The following is a 22,909-nucleotide window of genomic DNA, read 5'->3' on the forward strand; positions in this document are numbered from 1 at the left end:
AGTTGGAGGAGACAATGGCCCACCCCTTGATATCACCTCTTCCCCCCTGGTTATAGTTTATACTCGAAAACAAAAATAATAATAATAAAAAACGAAATCGAAAATTGAGCAAAGGGGGAAGGTTTCCAGAAAAAGGAATAAAAGAAAAAAACAAAAACGTTGCCGGTTACTCTTTCTTTCATTCTGATTTCTCTTCTTCATCCACTCCCGCCTTCCACTCCTCCATCTTTCGCCACTTCGTATGCACCCTTCCCCTCCATAACCATCTCTGACCCTGCCTTTCCCCTACCGAAGCTGTGAACACCAGGCAATCGACCGAAGCGTCAGACAAACGACACTCACCCAAAGGGTTCAAACATCCAAGTTCATTGAAGGGTTCAGCTGCGCTGCTTCTGACGGAAAACGTTAACGGTCGTTTGACTAGCACCGACAACAAACGGGGCCGCTTTGATGGAGTCCATCACGCTGTCTTCACCGGGCGAAAAGTCGAAGAACACGTACCCCTTGGCGGAGTTGTTACGGAGCGACACAATGCGTGCAGCAAGAGGGCCGAGTGCGGTGAGAATTTCCTCATCGGTGACTGCGTGATCGATACTGAACATCAGCCGTTCCCCAACGGGCTCCGAAGGAGCACGCGGAGCCTTTGCGGCACGCTTTGGGGAAACTTGCTTCCGCGAGTCGGACTGAGGGGCCTGCTTCGTGGGGGGTGAAGCGGGCTTGGGAGCCACCTTGTTTGCAGTACTCTCATTGGCAACCACCTTGATGGAGGGCCTCTGTTCCCCCTTTGTCGCGATGCTCGCGAGGCTGGCCCATGTCTTGGGTCCCGTTGGTGCGTCCACAGCTGCCTCCGTCACCGCCGGAGCGGCGGTTGAAGGAGAAACACGGCCTTTTCCATCAGGTTTCTTATTTGGGGCACGCCGACTGTCCTCCTTCTTCTCCTCAACAGGGGTTCCAGTTGTCTCTGGCTCCGGCAGCGGTTCCTCCTCCTCTACCTTACCCTCAGGCTCATTCTTTCCCTCTGCGCAGCTCGGCTCCTTCTCCACAGCACCAGTCCGGGTGACGATCTGATTGCGAATGTAGAAGGACGATGGTCCATAGTCTCCGGCGGGGTACTCCTCCAGGTTAGTCACAAACTGGAAGAAGTGACGGACGGAAGCTGATTCCGCAACCAGCGTCAAGTGGATACATACACCGCTGTGAAACGGTAAGACGGAGACGTCCCCTACCGTCAGTTGGCAGTTTTGGATTATGTTTGCCCACTGCACGAGAGCAGGAGCAATGTCCGCACCGTATACCTTCTTTGTTCCACACTCAAAGTCTACGAGCATAAGTGCTGACTCTGAACCATACATACCCGCAAGATTTTCAGGAGCCGTAGCAAGCTCCTCGAAAAATGCAGGTGCAAACTTGTACGCTACCTCAGTTGGCGTTGGCATAGCGAAAAAGCTTTCACTAGATAATGTAACTAAAACCTACCTTCCACAACACATGTAAAGAAAAAAAATTAAAAAAAATAAAAATAGCACTCCAGAGATTAAATACACAAACTTTACACCTTTGAAAAGTGAACGGGGGAAAAGAAAAGAAAAGAGGGATGGACAACAACCTCGCTACGTTCAATGAAGTCAAGAAGCCTAACCTGTAGAACCGCTTGTTGATACTCCCTTCAAGTCGTCACAGGGAATGTCCCATTTCCTAAACGATGCTATGCACAACGAAAGACAACGAGGGTCAACAGGGGACTGTGTTGCGCGAAGCACCGCAACAAGTTGCCGTACACTCCCAATGTCGACAACGAGACAAAGCATCTTGAAAAGACGAACAGATAATCTGCTTTCGATAGAAACGCTTCTCTGCCTGTGGTACTCAACCAACATCATCGCGGTTGAAACATCCTGAGCATCAACTGCCAACTCAAGGCCACCACGAAGAAATTCCGCTGTCACTTCAACACCCAAATCTACCATGTCCTCCAGAAATGTTGGTATCTTCTTCACAGCGCTTACAGCATTGGGGGAGGTTGACAGTAGTAAAGTAAACGTGCGTGCTGTCTCTCGCACAGCAACGTTTCGGAAAGTAAATAAGACCAGTGATGCCTTCTGTTCGTCTTTCATTAATGCACACGCTTCAAGCACAACATTAAGTGTTTTATGACTCACATTCCCACCCGCAGCTTTGCGCTCCTCCAACAACAACAACGACTCCTCAACCCTGGAGTCCACTTCCGCAATAAAACGCACAAGCGACATAACTGGATGTGCGTTAAGTAAAGTCAACCGCCTCGTCTCTAAGAAGAGTTTGGGTCTCGAACCTGGGATGGAGTCAGATTCCGGAATCTCATCCTCTAATAAATACAACGCCTCCTTCAGTAACCCGGCCCGCACTAACGTCTCCAGGTGAAGGAGCGCCAGTGCAAACTTGTGCTGAGGAGGAATAATGCATGGATGAGCGCGAAGATACTTCAATACGTAATCAGCAGAAGCCACATCGCCCCATTTGGCACATTTCGCCATAAGTTTCAATGCAGTAACATCATTATTCAGCACAGGTCCACCCTTTGCTTCCTGAAGGATCGAAGAACTTTCCTCAAAGGCATTGACACCGATATCGGCGCTGGCTTCGGCAACCTCCTGCTCGGAAGCGCCTTCCGCTGCTGCAATCAACTGGACAGCAATTGAGGGTGGTGACGCCACATTATTTGTGCTGAGCAACATATAGGGAAGAAGCAAGCGGGGAGACATTTTCTCAYGGTCCGCAAGCCGCAGTAACTCAAAACATTCCTGAACCATAGTGACGTCGTGGTGGACACGGAGGAGAGTTTGAAAGCAATGTTGAAGGCGTATTGACAATAAGGGAAACTTTTGCTGCCAGTTCTTCCCCGATGTGATGATGCTCTTAGTATCCTCATGAATGGAAGGCCACCAGGAGGAATAGTCCTCTCCGAGTCGCGTGTATACGATGAAGAGAGAAATCTTCGTTACTACATCAGGTTCAGCACCTTTCATACGCATTGCCTCTATGGCGTTTTCAACCTCATACTGATTGAAGGTATCACTAAGGGAAATGGCCAACAGGTATACGTTAAACAGTTCCACAGATGGGGAAGAAAGTTCCAACATGCACTGAGCAAATAAAAAGCGCAGTTCCTCAAGCTTATGAAGATCGCAAAGTATCTTCATCATGACAACCGCAAAAGGTTCTGTATCATCAAAAGAACCACAAAAACTCTGGAGCGGCTTCATATCCACCGTTGCTATGGAAGTGCCGGAGGTAACTTGTCGGTAATATGTACGAAACTCTTCAAAAACATGCCATGCGGCTGGTGGGCCCTCTCCATCCGACTGCAGCATCCTCAGAACTCGAATGTACGGATTGTCACCTGTGGAAAAAGTCAAAGAAGCACAGCTGGAAGCAGTCTTCCTAAGCACATTGAGGCGCCGAATCATTGGTATCAGCTCCCCTGCACTCTCACATCCTTACGTGCCGTGGGATATAACATTATTATTATGGGACCAAAAGAAGGCAGTTAACCGTCAACCATCGGAAAATACAAAAAGTATAGATGAAAAGGTGTGTTAAAACGAGAAAGATGAAATGGGATAGGGTCTCTAAATAAAATAAGAGAAGTAAGATGAAGAAGATAACCAGAAACAGAACCACTCCAACGCCAAACACGGATGCAACAACGCTAAACACAAGAGAAAGGAAGGGGAATCGTGTCGCCACTTTAACAACCTTCCAACGTGCGGGATATAATAAACTTAATTATCATGATATTAATTTGTTAACTTAAACCGACTGATAGCAGCTAGATGGCGAATGAAAAAGACATTAGCAGGGGGAAAATCTGCCTGCGCATATAAAGACTACTTCGAAGACAAGAAACCAACCAAAAGCACAGGGCTGCTCCGTTCATTCCTTCGCTCCAGAAGCTGCGGAAGTCCCTACAGTGCCAACCGCACGTTTTACATAGTTTACCTTCAGAACCCAGTGACCCGGTGTATACTCGTTCACTGTACGGTGATGCGCTTCATAGTTCGGATAATACTCGGGTTCCACACCAATCGTTCCCCCACTATGGTAAGACTTCCCCACAGCACTATCAGGGTCAATAAATACAATCACAGAAAACCGTTCAGGGTCGAACACTCTCAATACTCCACAGATACACTTCGAGTAATTAAGAGCACACGTATTCGTCTCATATGATGCAAACGAACAGTGCTCCTCAGGTGTTATGTGTATCGTTTGATACTCGCTACCACGTATCGCATTTATGCTGTAGCCACATGGCTCATACTGAAGGTCGTGAAGGATCCATGAATCATCTACAACTTCACTGAGCCCCGTTGCCTCCCGTATCACTGCGGTTTCAGGACCCGTAGGCAACATCTTATCCGAGTACCAGTGTTTCGTTTGATTGCGATCAAGCCCATACATGGTCATGCTGAGTTGTGCATCGTCACTGCAGCTGGGTTGAACAACATCACTGTGGAAATACAAGAAGTAGTGGTCGCTGTCAATCGGACCAAATATGAATGGTTGTCCCGACGGAAAATGGGACCTAAGTGTCTTAAATTCTTCCGCCATCGAAAGATGCGGTCCCTTCTGCTCCCACGGGAAACTGTAGTTTTTGTGCATGAAGGAAACCCATTCTACTTCGCCGCAAACAGTACTCACCGCCTCGCATATGAGCGGCACGCAATTCAAAAGAGTGATGGTACCACAAGTTATGAGAATCACGCGATCTTTCATTACAAACAATGAGCTCTCCGATAACACGTAGGAGCGAATGTATTCATTAAACTCACGGGAAACAATGTGTGCACATATAGCATCAATAACTTTTTGCCACACATCGTCATCGTGTGCAAGTAAACCACTAACGTGCGTCCCGTCCACCACCCGCATTATCACCTCCAAGCGCTTCTCAGGCCCTTCGAAGCTTCGCTCGTGCTTTGGGTCAAAACGAGCGATGGAACCCCACATCGCCATGAGCGAAAGAGAGTCCTTGCAAGAGGACATGACTAGTACTTCAGTCAGTGTGCGGTCAAATATAGCACCTTACGGATTAAATAACCAAACCAGACACGCACACACGCAGGCCCACAAAGGAATGGTGCGCTTCCTAAGAGTGCAAGCTCAACAAACAATGTACTTTTTGTGCTCGAGGATACGCGTACAAACTCCACAGAAAAAGGTCAAAAATCCGAAACGAGGGAAATAAAATATGAATAAGATAGAATAGGGAGAAGAGAAAAGAAAGAGAAGGGAAAGGGCAGGTATTAGTGGTGCCTACATCACAAGTGCGAGTCGACAAAAAGGCATTTATGGAAACTTGACACACGGAGGTTGTGAAGCTCAACCAAAAATGAAGCCAAGAGAATTAATCTCTTTTGCGTCTTCCTTTAACCCTTTTGAGTTAGACTTCGCCACACAGGAGAAACCCCAGGTGATACTAATTTGGGGAGGAACGTATACATATACACATATATATTGATATGTGTAGGTATGTATACAAATATGTCTTCCTCTCCCGTCACCTCAGCTGATTATTATCCTTCACTCTCCCTTCTTTTCTCCTCTTCTATCCCTTTCAAATAGAATCAGAATGTTGGCGTTGAAACAACATGCAGAAATGTGGAAAGATGGAAGAAACAAATGACCCATAGTCATGGGCTCCCGCCATACGCAAATACCTGGAAAGTGGGTAAGATAAACTGAGAACATATGAAAAACAAACCGACAAAGGCAAAGGCAAAGGCGTGAGCAACTTGTTCGCTTGGAGAAATAAAATATGGCAACAACAGCAACATCACAAAACTGAGAGGAGCAGAAACATGCTGGTAGTTCCTCACATTATCATGCGCTCTCAACGAAAGAAAAAAGGATAAATAAACGAACATGTGACCTCCCACCTTATTGACCACAAAAGTGTAAACTTCAAAATCATGTATGGAGGTCACATTTACTCTCAATCAGTTACCGTAAATCACACGCAAGTAAAAGTAACCTCAAATGCTCATTCTCATATGTCTCAATCACCCCTCACATCACCATCAGTCTCTGGTTTCCAGACTCGTATGTTACGCATATCTATCCTTAAAACACACAGACTCAGGTACATGTATTTGGCAGCGTCACCCCTCCGATATTGTATCACCTTCTCCCTTCCGATCGGCATCATTTCTCTTCTTCTAAAACGTTACTTGATTCTTTTCCTTCCAGTGCTATACCTCATAACACATGTTAATGCACCATTTCTCCAGCCACACACGAAAGCAGAGGGAGAAAGTCGTAGATATTTTGTTACTATTATTCGATAATTCATCAACTCTACACTTCATTTCATTCTTTTTCTTTCATATTACTCTTGATCCTCTTCCTTATACCTGCTTGAAGGTCTAATCACCTCTTTCGCTTCTGTTGTTTCAACTTCTTTTGACTTGTGCTTGTGTCGGTCTGTTGCGTTTCTCTTTATCCGTCACCTCGCTTCCTGTCGGATGACATAACTTCGGCTACTTCCTTTCAATACCACCGCTGCTTGGTATATAACCATATGATCTTCCGCCCCCAGTGATGGTAAGGAAAGGAAGTAGAAGTGAACAAGAAGGGCGAGGGGCAGGAAAAGCAATACGTAACGGCGACAAATGGTTCTTTCTTTTTTTTTCTTTTTGATAAATAAGTTTGCATGCAACAAAAACCCCGCTGCTGAAAGTCTGTTAAGGCTTTCGCTCAGTAACGTAAATTAGAGGCTCTATCCACCTTTCAAATCGCAAATACAAACGTACGGACGCGCGCGTATTCGTTTTCAAGCTCCCACCCACAAATACTCACATCTTTGTTTCCGTTACTGTTCCGTCATTCCTGTGCCGTTGTCCATCGAATAGTTTTAAACCAGCTGTACAGTTGGACAAAAAAAGAAAAGGAAAATAGGCATTATCAAGAGGTGCTGGTGGTGGGAACCATGAAAGCGAAACAAGGTTGGAAAAAATAGTGAAATGATACGGGGAGGAAAAAAGAAAGAACGAAAATGAAGGGGATGAGACACCACTAATTTGAACGAAGGTAAGCCACTTCACGTAACAAGCTGCTTCTCGATTTGGTTTTCTTTCCCAGCTGTTCATTAGCCTGTTCTCTTTTAATGCCTGATAGGAACTGCCGCCGCCGTCCATCTACTATCCTCAATAGCGGGTAACCACACAACTTTTTCACCCCTCCCTGCCCGCGCACCCACAAGACACATACACCATTACGGCAGCTCTTTATTATTATTACTATTAATATTACGTTATATATATATATATATGTATACATATATATATATAAAGAGAAAACCAAGTCAAGTTTTAAAGAAGAAAATCAAACATAATGGGTAGGGTGTGAAAAATGCTTATTGAACTCAAAAAAATGTTAAGAAACAAGCACATAGAGTGATATTTTGCTCCTTTATAAGACGAAAAAGAGGAAAAAAAAGGAAGCTAAACCATTAAATGAATAGATAAACCGCCACAGCAAACAGACTATTAGGCAGCACCTTTCACTTCCAGCTTTTTCGTTTTGAAAAGAAAACAGCACAGATATCACGAACTGAGACACGAAGCACCCACAGCTGTACAGCTGTACGCATCAATACAACCCACATACTCACTCACTGACGCACACTTTGCCCACTTTCGTGCAAACCAAATCACGCTCCACTTGTTTAGTGATTATGAAACGAAACGGGGCAACGGAGACGTCTGAAGTACCAGTGCCTTCTTCCTGTCCCCTTTTCCCCGCAACCTCAGTGCTACGAATCCCTTCCATTGGTTCCGCTGATTTTAGGGTTTTGTGGGGTAGAGTAAAGGAAAAGCAGTTGTCCCGCGTTTATTACCTAATGTATTGAACAAGGTTCGATACAGTGGTAGAATTATTTTAAAACAAAAAATTAAAAAAAAAAAGAAATGCTCAGGCAAGCAAACCAGATTTCTTTTTCTATTTTTCCTTTTTTTTCTCAAGAAGAAAAATATGAAGCGTGCGGGTACTCATCGTTCGTCGTGAGCGCCGCCATTTTAGCTGCTGTTGTATGCGCCTATCCGCCAGTTCGAGCTGCCCGTGTGTCCGTGGGCGTTGGCTACAGGAGGGAGGGGTGAATGCCCCCCGAAAAGGTTTTACCACAACCACAACATTCTCTTTTGTTGATGAACAGAACCACTGCATCAGGCGCAAGCTGGGCCTTTCAAATTAAAGTTAATTTTTTAAAAAAAGCCTACCCGCATCCACAAACGAAAACAAAAACAAAAAACACAGTCACTTACCTGCTGACACCCCTTCGCACGCGCCTAATAGAGATAATTGAAAGGCGTGTATGCGTATGAATGAAAAACACCAGAAAACAAAAAACAGGAAAATGTGTGCCTCTTGACGGCTGCTATGGAAACATGAGGAGGGGCGGGAAAGAATCACGGGGGAAGAAGCGGGTTCAGCAGTTAAAATATTTTCTTTCTTCGCACCGTTAGACACGGCCGTTTCTTTTTTATTTTTTTTTTTGAAAACAAAAGGGGCTGCCGCAAAAGTGGTGTTGAGCGCTTTTAAGGAGCAACTCAATAAACTGGCACATGAAATGACAAAAGAGGCATTAAAACTCTCGAACCTTTGACAGTGATGATACTTAATAAGCGGATGTTTAAAAAAAAAAAAGAGCCCTCCATTGCAGATAAAAACGACAAATCAACAAATATACATGAACCGATTTACGCACAATGGAATGACTCCGTTTTACTCCTCATCTTTAAAACCGACTACCATAGAATAACTGTAGAAATTAGGGGGAGAGTATCCATATATATATATATACTTGTATGGCACCCAAAATACCTAAAAAGCTGAGGTGTGTTTTCGCGCTGACCAGGGTGACCATTAAAAAAAAAAACCTTCAGAAGCGTTTCAGCATCTGTACTGGAAATCAGGCACTGCGTGCGTATGTGGCCTGGTGGAAGACATAGCCTCCACCAAAGTGATTAGCACCGCGGTGCACGACGGTGAAACCTTCCAATCTATCCATAACGCCGCACGCAGTTGTGCCCTGTGCGTCCCGGTCCTGCAGCAGCACGAGCAGAACTCTCTCCGGGTAAAATTTTTTGAGAAGTCCATTCACAATTTTTGTGATATCACTCGCGGCAGACACGGCATTCGTTTCGAAGGAGGCAAAGGGATGCGTGGACCCATATGTTGACACTCGCAACGTTTCGTACTCCCCCGCGCAGTGGGATACAAGAAGTTGCTGTTCTTTGGTGTTTCCGTCCAAGTCATACTCATCATCTGCTTGTACGTTGTACATGTAAACATTGATCTGCACATCATTTTCCCTTCGACAACTGGACGGGTCGCGATCGATGCCATCGTACACAAAGTAAAAACAGTGATCACGGTCAACAGGACCAGCTAGGTACGGGTGGCCCGTTGGGAACGCGGACTTCAACTCGGCGTATTCATGAGCCATAATATCACTCGTTTCCGATGTCATGTCCCAAGGCGAGCCGTAGTTGACCCGCATGAAAGACGCCCAATCCACAATAATGTTGTGGGAGCGCATGAGCTCAAGCATCGGGTGTACCGCTTCGTGTAGCATCACTGAAACGGAAGAGCGCACAACAATCTGCTTTGCCGTAAACACCAAGAGGGACCTGTCGAACTTAAGCGTATGAATTCCCAGCTCAGCGGAGTTCTGACGAAGTGACTCACCGGCACGCTCCATCACGGATGCCAGCTGTTTTACCGTAACGGTTCCTATATCAACAGGCTGTGCGAAATTGAGTTCAAACCGCTTCTCCAGGCCGCTGTCCGTGGAGGTTTTAGATTGGGTGCAACCTCCCCAACATGACACAAGGTCATGCACCGAACTTGGGCACTCGGTTTGCTGGTTAATCCGCGTGACCGACATCCTTACCGTTTCCCTCTGGTGTAAAACCAGTTTGCCTCCCCTCAACTCGCCGTGCAGCAGAAGTAACGCACTTACACGTACAAATTAAAAAAATTAAAAGCAAGGGTCAAAGAAGAAAGATAAGTATTCTGCCATTAACCAAAGAACATATTAGCAGGCAAACAATCCAACAATGTGATATTTCACGATGACGCAGCAGCGAGGAAAATTTGGCTCTCTCCGTTTATGCGTTTCTGGGAAAGCTATGTGTATATTCTCAACCACATTTTTTTTAAGTTCAGGAAATTTTCATCGGGTAAAACTCTTATTGGCGCTCATCGCAGGAAACAGGTGTTGTCATTATCAGAGTCAATTGGATCAGGAATACAGGGAAGAAAGGCCTGCCCGAAACGCTAGATTTTCAGCTGTCAACATTTTAAAAGGGGAAATTTTCACCAGTAATACAACAACAGTGTAGAAATGAATAGGAAGAAGAGAAAATATGTTATGCTGGTCCCCTGAGTAATCCTAGTCGCTCCGGTTATTAATGTCACCAGCTGTCAAACACTAAACTTACCAGACTCCCTCAGTGCCTGAAGAAGACCCGACTTCATTATACCCCATCCATTCCCCTCGTTTCCCTAAATAAATATCATGTTCTCAACTGAGGCGTTTGCATCTCCGGCGTCTTAGAGTAAACTCTTCATCTTTGTTAAACCCTCAGTCAGTTGTGCCTCCTGCTCAACAAGCGACTCCAGTTTAACCTTATTGGCCTCACGCACATCAGCAGGCACTTTGGTTTCATAACCTGGCATTGATATCTTCTTATTGACACCCTCAATCTGCTTCTGGAGTCCGGCGAGCTGTTTCTCGAGCTTTGCTACCTCCTTCTGCACATCAATGAAGCCAAGCAGCATCATGTTAATGCTCAGGTCTTTGTTTACTACTGCAAAACCGCAGCCCTTCGGCACCGCAGCTGCCTCCTCTTCAGGGGGTATAACCGAGACCCTGCCCACAACACCAAGCGATTCAATCATGAACTTGTGTGACTCGACGATTTCTCTTGTTTCGGCAGCACGAGCAGTAACCCAGACGTCTGGCTTGTGTTTGTTGGTGAGGGAGTAAAAGGCTTTCGTTGAGCGGACAATATGAACTGTTTCCATCAGCAGTTTCATCTGCTCCTCAACTTGGCTGTCTTGCCAACCAGACACCTCGGGGTAAGGGGCAACCACAATACTTTGGACGCCAAAGGATTCATAGTTTGGTAGATAGTGCCAAAGTTCCTCTGTGAGGAATGGCATCATCGGATGTAGCAGACGGAGGGCCACCTCTACCACATGGAGAAGCACATCTTGCACGATCACCTTCTTCTCACCTCCCGCCTGGATGGTTGGCTTTGTCAGCTCAAGATAGACATCGCAGAGCTCATATAGCCAGAAGCGGTACACGGCGTTGGTCGCAAGTGCAAAATCGTATGTACCCTCAGAAAAACCACGGGTGCATTCCTCCACAGCCACATCAAGGCGGGAAAGGATCCACCGGCATTCGAGTGGCAGGCTCGCTACCTTTTGAGAATTGACAAGGGTCGCCTTCGGCTTATAGTCTTCTCCTAGTGCATGATATAGCACAAAGCGCACAGCATTCCATAGCTTGTTGCATAGTTGCCTGTAGGCAACGACGCGGTCAATATCCAGGTTAACGTTGCGTCCAGACTGAGTGTAGGAAAGGAGACCGAAACGCAGAGCATCGCTGCCACACTCCGGGATGCCATTCGGAAAGGTTTCCCTCTGCAACTTCAGAGCTCTGGAAACCTCCTTTTCGTCAAGGTTGCCCGACCTCACTGTGTCATGAAGCGCTTCAAGAGACACGCCGCTTATAATGAAGAGCGGGTCAATCACATTTCCCTTCGATTTGCTCATCTTCTCACCGTTCTTGTCACGCACCATGGCATGCAAAAACACCTCCGAGAAGGGAAGCTTACCGGTGAAGTGGAGTGACGTCATAACCATGCGGGCAACCCAGAAGAATAGGATGTCGTGACCAGTTTCCATCAGACTTCCAGGGAAGAACCTCTGCATATCACCCGTTTCGGCCGGCCAACCCATGGTGGAGAAAGGCCACATGGCGGAGCTGAACCATGTGTCAAGCACATCACTATCCTGCTCGAGAACCAGCTCCCTAACCTCCGCATCACTGAGATTAAACTTCTCTTTTGCCTTGGCCTTTGCCTCCTCCAAATTGCGTGCAACAACCCACGGGTCCTCGTGCGTAGATGGGACAGCACCTGTGCACTTGTATGCGGGAATGCGGTGACCCCACCACAGCTGACGTGAAACACACCACGGTTTGATGTTCTCCAACCAATGATACCATACAACCTGATGCGTTGGTGGATACAAGCGCAGTTCATTGTTACGAACGGCCTCCACCGACTTACGAGCCATCTCCGTGCAGTCCACGAACCATTGAGGCATCAACAGCGGCTCAACAATGTCACCGGTCCTACTGCAACGGCCAACCCGATACTCATATGGGACCACTTCGCGTAAGAGTCCCATCTTTTCCAACTCCTTCACAATCTCACGACGGCAATCAAAGCGGTGCATCCCCTTGAAGGGGCCCTCGGTGGTGACGTGCCCCTTAAGATCCATCATCGTCAACTGCGAGAGATTGTGGCGCAGCCCCGCCTCGAAATCGTTTGGGTCATGTGCCGGTGTTATCTTCACAGCACCCGTACCGAAGTTCACATCAACCAGAACAGGATCAAGAATTAGCGGAATCGTTTCATCGCGGAATGGGCACTTTAGCCGCTTACCGTGATACTTCTTGTACCGCTCATCATCTGGATGAACAGCGACAGCGGTATCTCCAAGAATAGTCTCCGGCCGAGTTGTTGCAATGATAATTTCGTCCTCGCTGTCGGCAAACTTGTAGGCGACGTGGGTAAGCACACCCATGTCAACCTTCCTGTCGTACCCCGGGATCGTGAGCTTCGCGTTCTTCGGAACATCCTCAAATACAACCTCAAGATCGGAAATTGCACTTTGCAGCGAACAGCACCAGTTGATGAGCCGTGTCGCCCGGTAAATGAGGCCATCTTCATGAAGCTTCACGAAGCCCTCGACCACAGCTTTGGCACATTGCTCATCCATTGTGAAACGCTCCCTGGACCAGTCCAGGCTCAATCCAATACGCCGAAGCTGACGAGTTATAACACCACAGTGGTTCTCCTTGAAGACCCACACTTGCTTCAAAAATTCCTCGCGGCCAACGTCGTGGCGCGACTTTCCACTCTCCTTCATGAGACGTTTCTCCACCACAACCTGCGTCGCAATACCCGCGTGGTCCGTGCCAGGAAGATACAAAGTGTCATCACCTTTCATACGGTGGAAACGGATGAGCGCATCCTGCACTGCCCCGGTTAACGCGTGTCCAATATGCAGGTGCCCAGTAACATTAGGTGGAGGAGAGACGATAACAAATGACCGGCCGCGGATGGGACGGCCCATGTCTGACGCGGGGCGGAAGAAGCCGGACTCCTCCCACCACTCGTACCATCCGCTCTCCACGTCCTTAGGAATGTAGGCCGGAGCCATCTGGGGAGCAAGTTGTTTCATTAGGGGGAATATACGCCGAAACGTCGTTTTCCCGTTTACCTTGCAGTTAAATGTTTCACCTCAAAAGCCTCAGTCTCCTTATGGCCGAAAATAAAAAATTCTGAAAGCTCCTTCAACTGATAAGTGGTGTAAGAAAAACAAAAAAAAAAGAAAAAACAAGGGGAAAAGCACATTCCAGCGTCAACAACAGCTGAAGCAAGTAATATTCCAACTTCTCCATTTCGGTTAAACAACTACAAATTTGTGTGGCATGAAAGCTGACCGCCTTTCTATTTCCTCACTCTCGCCTAATAAGAGCAGCAGCACTGGTTCCGCGCCAGCGCCAAGATGAAAAGAAAAAAAATCGTAATAGGGCAAAGAAAGTAGAAAAGGGAAATAATAGGGCATCACCCGTTACCGGCGATGTCGCACTCTACCCCACACTCGACACAATACACAAAAGAAAAAGAAAAGAAAAGTACCACAAACTGATGACTTCATCAAAAACATCACATATTGTCCTTTCCCCTCCCCTCGGTTGCCACGACAACGGAAGAAGAGCTTTTCTACTAACACATGTAACACCCGCACACATACACGTAAACGTACTTGAGCACGGGAAAAGATAAAAAAGACAGGGAAGAAATGAAATGAATCAGACAAATGCCACAGGATGTGACACTCGCCGATTCTCTGTTTTACGATCCCTCTTCGACGCATTTCTTCCCCATCCGCTTGCCTTCTATGCACTTAACCCGCCAGAACTCAAGAATAATGTACGACTGGAGCTAGCAATATTTGAAAAAGAAAAACAAGAAAAATAAATAGAAATTGGAAACGCCCCTACTTTTCGCATTTTGTTTTATTTGCGTAATGATTCTCAACGAAACAACCCACTTCGTAAAGTCAAATAAAAATATATCAAGGAAGATCCGATCCCATGAAAATAAAAATAACTAAATAAACAGTGAAGGAAAAAAAGCCTCTTTCTTTTCTGCTGCTTCGACATCGTTAAGGTAGTGATGGGGTTTGGGAAAAAGAAAAAGTGGAGAAAGAAAAGACCATGGTCACCCGAAAGAAGCAACGGAGATTTGCGCGCATAGAAAAAAAAACTTCTCGCAACATCACTGCGTTTGGAATTACTTCGACCAGGCAGCTCCCTACATCCGGCCCCTCTAATTGGGCTTCTACTCATCACAGTCTTGTTGTTCCACAAACCCTTTCAGGATTGCGATCGGAGCCGCTCATCGCTTTAAAAACTGCTCCTGAAGCGCAATTTCTGTTGTTGTTGTTGTTGGCTTCGTTTACATTTGTATTTACCTTGTATGATATTTGTTCTATCCACCAAACTTCACCGGTTGCCTAGACGCATGTTGGCTGCGACGATAAGAACGCAACAGAGGAGATAAAGAAAGTTTAAAAAAAAAAGAAAACGATCACGAAGCCACACGAACCCCTAGAACCTAACCCCCACCAACGTTTTTAACTGCTGCTGCTTCTTAAAGGCACCAAGCAGTCACGCATCATCTGTGACGGGTTGAAAGTGGCACCCTCCCTCCCAAGAAATGAAGACGCGCCTAACAAGCCGGGTATGAAGGTTCAAACTCTTCTCTTGTGCCTCATCTACTAACCTCAGGTGAGTTAGTTCAGAAATAGCTTTCTTGACTCACTCAGTTGCCGAAGAACCTCTCGCTGACGCTCATGGCACTTTTCCACCGAATTGGTAGAGTAACCATACGACCAGTTACGCAGCTCACTGCTCCACAGCATCATAGACGAAAGATTGGCCACCACCTGTCGATACGGGTCTGTTGCACCTGGAAACGACGCCTCGGTGGTGTCAAATTCATCGTCCGCTGCACGCATCAGGGACCGCCACTTTGTCGCATTCACCCGTTGTTGCGGATCACGACTGCAAGCAACGGAAAGGAGGTGTCTTACCATCAACCGGTGGTCCTCCCGTGATATCAAGGCTTGCTTCTCCTCTTCGGCCACAATTTCGTTTAGCCGCGCCTGCCGCCACAAGGCCACACTCTGGCGGTCCTGTTCAATATTGGCATGGCGAAGCTGCTGGGGGCACGAGGCGTCGAGAGGAACATTAAGCACCGCGCGGTTGGCAACGTTCAATTCACTGCTGGGCGCCATCCTGCGTCACCGGGCACTGCAACGGGTGGTGGATTTCAGCTTCCACGTGGCACAGCCACTACGCGACGTGCCATGAAAGCAAAAAAACATATATATGCGGAAAAACGAAAAGGAAAATATTTAAAAGAAAAAAGAGAAAAGCAGCACCATCAAAACCAACCGCACAGCTAAGAAAACAGGATGAACAGTACAATGAAGTCGACGAATTGCATCATACGCTGAACACATGCAAAAAGGCAGAGGTGGCAGATATTAACGGAGGGTATAAACGCACAAGAGGGTTACGCATTGTCAGATATCAGGCTGTTCCACATTAAAATCAACACGTTACTTGCAAGACATTTCTTGACCAGCACCGTAGTCTTTGTCTTCCCCTCTTTTGCTCTGTTCATTGATCACACACTCTATCTTTAAATAGCAAGAATCAGGCACCCTCGGTTACGTTTAATTCCTCACAATACAAGGAACGATCTACGACACGTGTTACATGAGTGAACAAGCGCCAGCTGACCATCCATTATATGCCTTTTGGCCTCACCCTCACTTCCTTCTTGCCTACTCGATTCCTCCTTTCACCCCCTGTACAGGCCGTCACATTGCCTCTTTCAAAGTGGAGCGCACCCTAATTGAATGCGTCGTCCTTCACAAGCGCAGATCGCACCTGTCAGAATGACAAATTATTTCATTTAACTGCCTTGGAGCGACGAATTAAGAGGTCCACTTGGCTCTGCTCCATACGGTACACAACAAGAGGAAACAAGGCGGGAACAAGACATAGGAAGGCGTAGACCGCCGCCTCCCGCACATAGCTCTTGTATAAGCGGTCATAGAACTCGCGGGTAACCACGGACACAATACCACGGAAATTTGTATCGTCGTAATCCTCTCCGTAGAAATATGCCGTACCTTCGCGGATGATGTTACTGTATGCTTTTTCTGTCTTCTTCCCTCCTCTCTCCAGGGAGTATAACACCTCCGTCACCCCAACGTGATAACCACCAAGAGCCTTGGTGACAATGGTGTACTTAAGTTCGGCTGACTCACCGAAAGCAAGCGAATCCACCTGCTTCGTGCGCGTAGTACCGTCAGGTAGCAAGTCAGTAATGGTAATATCAAAGGCAGGGCTTTGACCGTAGTTGTAGACAGTCACAGTGAATTCGACGTTGTTGCCCACCACCACGTGGTCATCCGAGATCATTTTCGAGACGAAAAGAAGCGGCTGGGGATCCGGCTGAGCCAGTGACCCGACGGCAGCAGCGGCCAAAAGAAGCGGGATGACATAGAGGAGCCGCATATCTTCCCCTCGGCTTCCTTATGGCCTGTTTTTTTCTTTCTTCGTTCCCCTGTTATCAGTGTTCTTGGTGTATTTTTAACTTTGCGGCTTATACTTTTCTCACACTTTTACTTATTTTAATTACGGGTGGCTTTCCCTTGTCACCCCTTTGACTGCTAGCGTGATCCCTTTCGACCATTTTAGGGAGGTAGGAACGAAGGAAAAAATGGTGGAAAAAATAGTGCAACACACCAGAGGGTTCGCACGAATCAGAAGATGCGCTGTTGTTGCTCAAAGTCAGAAAGACGAAACGATGGTGCCTTCACACTACAAGTTGCCACGACGAAGCTCTCCACACTACAGTTCTGTCAATGTGCTCACCGTATTTGTGCGCGCGTGCAGCGTCTGTTAATGCATATACATACATATGTATATGACAAAAGATGAACCCGCAGGAAACATTTCACAGAAAATTTGGAGATACTAACAAAAAGGAACCCCCAGCTGTACAACCTCCCCAAGGGAGTTGGGGGAGGGGGAAAATATGGCGGGACCCCACCATACGCGGTCACAACTTGAGTGCTTCCAACCTTTCGACTGTAACACGGTGGAGTGGTATGCGATTTTCCTCCAATCGCTTGCAAACTTTCTCCGTCCCATGAATCTTCCCCATGTGTTCAAACACCTCACGCGCTGGTTGAGATACCTGGCCAATGTCAACGAGGTGGTCCATTCCTCTTCCAACGTACTCCCAGTCGCCAACCTCCACAGCGTGGGCTAAAAGCGGCGCAACAACATCAGCATCACCAAGCACACATGCGTTCTCCAGGTGCTCAGACAGATGCTGCAGGCTACAACCACCACGAAGAATATGCGTCAAAGCAAGATCGAACGGTACCGAATTCTTCGGGCACGCGGATATGAGCATCAGAGCCTTTTCCCAATCGAGTTCTTCGATCAGTGGCCACAGGGTAACGACATCGCTTCGGGTGATACGAACGTTTCGCAACAGCTCCACAGCAACATCCCATCGCTTGTGCGCCAAAGCAACATGAACCAAATTACACCGCGTAACGGTTGCAAACGGAAAGCTATCCACAAGTTTTTCCTCCCAATCTTCACCGGCGGCTTTCAATAGCACGGCGCACGCCTCAGCCGTTGATATCTGTTGTGAAACACTGGAAAGTCGGGCTCCCATCAGTGCAGCACTGATGGTTTTGGAATCACCTTTGTTAAGTGCTTCCCAAAATACACTCCACTCCACTTCATCCGGTGCCTTTCTCTGTAAAATCGCGGAGAGACGTATCTTTTCATTAAAGCGGCTTTTCACGTCGTCTACACGCACGCCGGTTGCGTGCATCACGGCTTTCAACAAATCAAATGTATCCACGGGAGGTGCATGATAAGGATGACGCTGATACGCATGCAAAGCCTTCATCCAATCGCCAGTTTCGAGTGATGTGTGGAACTGCTGTGGCAGGGGCACTGCCTTCCACACCTTTTCAGTTGATTGTCTCTTCGAAAGCAGACGAATTGATGTGTTCATCGATTCTTACCGCATAAGCTAAATAACACGCGCAAGGAAGCATACAAAGGGACCCGATACCACCGAACGAGGAGCGTGATACACGAAAAGACGAGAAAACAACATAACGTAGCCAAAACACAACAAAACACGTGAAAATAACATTATATGATGACAAAAAAAACAACGAAGATGCTACGGCACCACTTCTACTTATGATAACACTCCAACACACACAAACGCAACAAGCTTTGTGGCGCCTCCGCGCGATATAAGTGATGCAGTAAAACATAAATTATACATGGAAGGTCGAAAACTGACAAAAGTAGGAAGAATAACACAGCCTGTCACAACAGGCACTTCAAGAGAGGAAATTACAACAAAACGAAGCCTCTAAACAGCATGGGCGCTCTATTTCGTAATCCCAAATTTCTTCTTTTCATCCACAGTCAGCAAACGGGCCGGAACATGTTGACCTAGGGTTGGCACATACTCCTCAAGAAGTTGTGCACGGGCTCGTCGAATATACTCTTGAAGTTCTTCGGCTCTCTTTCTCTCCCGTTCCTCCACCTCAGCAGCCAGGCGCTGTTCCTCACGCTTGAGTTCCTGAAACTTTTCCAACCTTCGCTCCGTCTCTAATATTTTTTGCTTCTTGATTTCTATCTGCCGCTCCCGCTCCAGACGCTTCGCCTTCGCCTGCTGAGCAAGGTCCTCGACGGCCTTCTGACGCATCATGGCCTCCTCCTGACGTTCCAGGTCCCTCGCTTTAATTCGATCCTGAATAAGGTTCCAGTTTTCTTGCTTTACTGCGTCAGCTAATTTCTCACTCCTCTCTTTAGCATCTGCTAAAGCCTGTCTCTCTCGCGATATGCGCTCAGCCTCATAATAGTCGCTCAGAAGGCTTTCCAGCTCCTCACGCTTCAACCGCTCCTCCATGATCTTTTTGCTTTGCTCCTCGAGGATTCGGGCCTTGACGGCTTCTTTCTCACGAAGCAGCTTTTCATCCGTCTCCCTGCGACGACCTTTCTCAGCCAGGTATGCCTCAATAGCCTCGTCCTCGCGCTGCTGGCGTAGTCGCTCATTTTCCTTAATTTCCTTCCGCAGCCTGTAGAACTCATCCTGCTCCGCCTGGAGTTGCCGCTGCTTCTCACGCCGCTCCAAAGCTTCAAGGAACTCCTTCTCCTGCAGACGCGCAGCGACAGCGTCGACAGCAAAGCGCTCTTGCCGGCTTTGTTCAGCATCACGCTCAGCTTGCGCCCTTCGCTCCTCGATCAGCTTGAGTTGAGCCGCTTGGTGCTCATTAAATGCTTGAATTGCTTTCCTTCTTTTTTCTTCCTCTTCTGCCTTCTCCTTTGCTTCCTTTTCGGCCAAGTAGGCGTTGTACTCTCGCTCTTCCTGTAAACGTTCTTCGCGGCGCTTGCAGCACTCATCAACCTGATCTGACCGGTCCACCTTCATGCGGGCGTGTTTCAGTTGCGCTTCTAGGTTCCGCAACTCCGGAAGGTCGCGAACGAACTGTAGCATCTTCGCATCCTTCAACTCCAGGCGCTGTCGTTCCGCCAATTCCTTTGCAAGCGCCTCGTCGCGGGCTGCGGCACTTATCTTTCTCTCGCGCATCGCCTGAAATTCCGCCTCTTCCCGCTCCCGCGCGAGCTCTGCCTGAACAGCTTTGTAGCGATTCACACGGCGAAGCCGCTCAACACGGGCATCTCCAGCGTCCATAGTAATGTTCACAAACTAAGAAAGCACTACAATTGTGCGCAACCGAATACGGAAGATGAAATAGCGAAATTCTTGTCACATTCGGTGGCACGTAGTGGAAGCAACAGGGCAAGAATGAGACATTCACGTCAGTGCGTAGGCGAAGTGAAAAATCGAAAAGGGACCAGCGAAGGGAGAACGCAGGTAAAGCCTGCGAAAAAAAAAAACGATGATTGCCAATGGACACCCAGCAATAGACTGCCAACGCGTGCGCCCGTAAGGGATATCCGTGAACCCGGTGAAGTAAACGAGACAGAAACAACCCGTGTCCACGGCGATATGCATAACGTTAAGGAGTCACGTCCAAACCGCAGCTGCCTCCTTTTTATTTTTTTCTTTTCCTACCTTCTCTCGCCCGCCAGACTTTGCTCAGGCGTTTGACCTTTTCGGGAATGGGCGGGGAGGTACATCACAACCTCCGGGTAAATGTCAGCACTCCCACAGCAAAGAATTTTGAGTGAACGGTTAAGAGGGAAAAAATACGTAACGCGTCACGAATGAGTGTTAAGCAGAAAGGGGTGAAAAAATGAGGGTAATGCTTGCTTAAAACGTGAAGAGAAACGATACCGATACGCCAATTTTAAGACGAAAATCGAAGAGAGTCATGAAAGAAATTTGACAAAATAATGCTGACCACAATCATAATGATGTGTATATGGGCTTACACTTCACTTGTTCGCGCTTCACGTAGCATCTCTTGTGCTTCAGTTGCAGAGAATGGACAGAGAAGCCACGAAAAAAAAAACTCTATATGTGATGTCGCTGCAGCGTTTTGCTCATCATTTTCCACCCTCATGATTGGGACTGGAAACTGTCGTTCAAAGAAGGGTGCGAAGGTGTGGACAGATTCAAGGCGCCATCTTAAATGCTGGGCAGTGCCCACAACAATCAATCCTTGCAAATATCCACGCCCAACAGATTCACAGTAATGTGCACGTCTGCGCACGCTTCCCGATACGCTGGTGGCACACGGCCCCGCAGTGCCCTCTAGAATACTCATGAAATAAAAACTCTTTTCCTCATTGCCAGCACTCAGCACTTCCATGAGAAAAATTCCCGCCACACATCCCTCCCCTAAATGTTGCCCCACCACCAAAAACAAAAACATTAACGAAAATGATACAACTAAGGCATCTAACACGATACAGATAGTGGGTATGTGCTCGAAATGCCAGGGGCCATTCTCACTACAGTAACGCACGGTAAGCGCATGGCGAACCGTTGTTACCACACCACAACCTCCTAATACGAATGCAACCGCCCCTCGCCTGCTGGACCGCTACTGTCATTCCAGCGCGCTCCCTCAAAGATTTCTCTGTCAGATGGGGGCGGGGGGACATCTGTCCGAGGATAGTTCTCGTCAAACCCCTCCAGTGGGATGTATGAGGGGTCGCGACCCAGCGCAGCTGCTTGGGCGTACTCGCGCCCAACTTTGCGGCCATATTCTGAAATGCAAGGACTCCTCACGTGATATAATACCACCAGAGGTGTATTCCTGGATGCGCAATAGTGATGATGCAGCGCGGCGATCGCAGAGTCCGCATCGTCCACGGCGTTGTACATCACCTCCGCAAACTGCACCGATCCCTCAAACACAATCTTGACATCAGCAACGTGACCGTAAGCCGAGAACAGGCGTTCTACATACTGCGCGTTCGCTACTGTGGGTAAATTTGCCACGAACAACAGAGCAGAAGAGGACATATGCAAAACTTCCGTCACAACGTCTTCGAATCCCCAACACGTTTGCGTACAGTCCCTCACTTTTCCTCCTCTCTGGGTGCTGCGTCTTCGGTAAAAATTTAAACGAGAAAGGAAAATAGAAGGGCATGCACCCCCACCATAACGGTACAAGTACGCACAACCGCATCGACTCTGCGCGAGCAACCTTTGCGGCAGAACACAATTCCCAAACGCACACCGAGGCGAACATATACAGAAAAGTTAAACTTAGCCACTCCAACAAAAATAAAAATACCTTTCCCCTTACATGCAGAAGGTTACTAGGACTGTTGTGCGGTGAGACATACACCAGACCACGCAACGAGTAAACGTACATGTGCATGCATACCGCACTGCCAAACTGGACAAAGAGGGAAGAAGGCAAACCAACCACGCCTACAATCCGCCTGCTGGGCTTCTACACCCTGTGCTTTGCCAAACACATGCACACGGGAAGATACACAAAGGAGGTTCCAACAGAAAAAAAAAAAAGTAACATGTTTGCTGCGCCACTCCCACCTCCCGTTAACATCGGAGTGGTTTGGGCCCGAAGCAAGCCATTTTCATTTGAAAAGGCGTCCCAACTACGTGCATCGCTTGTTCACACGCTATTGTAATGAATGTGCATCTTGCTTGGGCAGCTCGGTTGTGGTGAAAAAACAGCACAAACGCAGCGTTCAATAAAAAAGGCTGCAGCACCGCACGGTGTTGCGAAGCGACAACCAGATGCCGTAACACAAAGCACGTCACAATCCTGCGCCCACAGCACATTTATGAAGTCGGGCCGAGTCCGCGGTGGCGTGTTACCCGCAGCCTCCCCTTCAAATTGAGACGCTGCTTCGCTTTCATTGTTGTATCTTATGAATTCTGCAGATTTCCCTGGTTGGTCACCTTGGGGTAGGTGTTCTATTCCTTATCACCCACTGCCAGCATACATAGTTCGTGTAAAGCCTACATCGCTTCAATGACATCTTCATTCACCA

At 47.5% G+C, this 22,909-nt stretch overlaps 10 protein-coding genes across 10 annotated transcripts, besides 6 other annotated features; all 10 read right to left on the reverse strand.

The window, feature by feature from the left end:
• Positions 1–22,909: part of a sequence feature (sequence corresponds to BAC RPCI93-26G9) that runs on past both edges of the window.
• Positions 72–92: a sequence feature (AT_rich).
• Positions 378–1,436, reverse strand: Tb927.6.4440 (hypothetical protein, conserved; the record flags this gene model as incomplete). Its single annotated transcript, XM_840468.1, has 1 exon — positions 378–1,436. One exon carries the CDS (start codon positions 1,434–1,436, stop codon positions 378–380), a length of 1,059 nt encoding a protein of 352 aa, XP_845561.1.
• Positions 1,497–1,522: a sequence feature (AT_rich).
• Tb927.6.4450 (hypothetical protein, conserved) lies at positions 1,635–3,446 on the reverse strand (the record flags this gene model as incomplete). Its single annotated transcript, XM_840469.1, has 1 exon — positions 1,635–3,446. The coding sequence occupies one exon, from the start codon at positions 3,444–3,446 to the stop codon at positions 1,635–1,637; it is 1,812 nt and encodes a 603-aa protein (XP_845562.1).
• Positions 3,913–5,025, reverse strand: Tb927.6.4460 (S-adenosylmethionine decarboxylase proenzyme, putative; the record flags this gene model as incomplete). The annotated part of the gene is made up of 1 exon (XM_840470.1): positions 3,913–5,025. One exon carries the CDS (start codon positions 5,023–5,025, stop codon positions 3,913–3,915), a length of 1,113 nt encoding a protein of 370 aa, XP_845563.1.
• Positions 5,477–5,527: a microsatellite.
• Positions 7,293–7,328: a microsatellite.
• Positions 7,911–7,943: a sequence feature (AT_rich).
• Positions 8,948–9,925, reverse strand: Tb927.6.4470 (S-adenosylmethionine decarboxylase proenzyme-like, putative; the record flags this gene model as incomplete). Its single annotated transcript, XM_840471.1, has 1 exon — positions 8,948–9,925. The coding sequence occupies one exon, from the start codon at positions 9,923–9,925 to the stop codon at positions 8,948–8,950; it is 978 nt and encodes a 325-aa protein (XP_845564.1).
• Tb927.6.4480 (valyl-tRNA synthetase, putative) lies at positions 10,594–13,521 on the reverse strand (the record flags this gene model as incomplete). The annotated part of the gene is made up of 1 exon (XM_840472.1): positions 10,594–13,521. One exon carries the CDS (start codon positions 13,519–13,521, stop codon positions 10,594–10,596), a length of 2,928 nt encoding a protein of 975 aa, XP_845565.1.
• Tb927.6.4490 (hypothetical protein, conserved) lies at positions 15,142–15,645 on the reverse strand (the record flags this gene model as incomplete). The annotated part of the gene is made up of 1 exon (XM_840473.1): positions 15,142–15,645. The coding sequence occupies one exon, from the start codon at positions 15,643–15,645 to the stop codon at positions 15,142–15,144; it is 504 nt and encodes a 167-aa protein (XP_845566.1).
• Tb927.6.4500 (hypothetical protein, conserved) lies at positions 16,328–16,939 on the reverse strand (the record flags this gene model as incomplete). The annotated part of the gene is made up of 1 exon (XM_840474.1): positions 16,328–16,939. One exon carries the CDS (start codon positions 16,937–16,939, stop codon positions 16,328–16,330), a length of 612 nt encoding a protein of 203 aa, XP_845567.1.
• Positions 17,487–18,464, reverse strand: Tb927.6.4510 (hypothetical protein, conserved; the record flags this gene model as incomplete). Its single annotated transcript, XM_840475.1, has 1 exon — positions 17,487–18,464. The coding sequence occupies one exon, from the start codon at positions 18,462–18,464 to the stop codon at positions 17,487–17,489; it is 978 nt and encodes a 325-aa protein (XP_845568.1).
• Positions 18,855–20,165, reverse strand: Tb927.6.4520 (hypothetical protein, conserved; the record flags this gene model as incomplete). The annotated part of the gene is made up of 1 exon (XM_840476.1): positions 18,855–20,165. The coding sequence occupies one exon, from the start codon at positions 20,163–20,165 to the stop codon at positions 18,855–18,857; it is 1,311 nt and encodes a 436-aa protein (XP_845569.1).
• On the reverse strand, positions 21,447–21,908 carry Tb927.6.4530 (RNA-binding protein, putative; the record flags this gene model as incomplete). The annotated part of the gene is made up of 1 exon (XM_840477.1): positions 21,447–21,908. One exon carries the CDS (start codon positions 21,906–21,908, stop codon positions 21,447–21,449), a length of 462 nt encoding a protein of 153 aa, XP_845570.1.

This window comes from Trypanosoma brucei, chromosome 6, assembly GCF_000002445.2.
Source record: "Trypanosoma brucei brucei TREU927 chromosome 6, complete sequence".
Taxonomy (NCBI): Eukaryota; Euglenozoa; class Kinetoplastea; order Trypanosomatida; family Trypanosomatidae; genus Trypanosoma; species Trypanosoma brucei.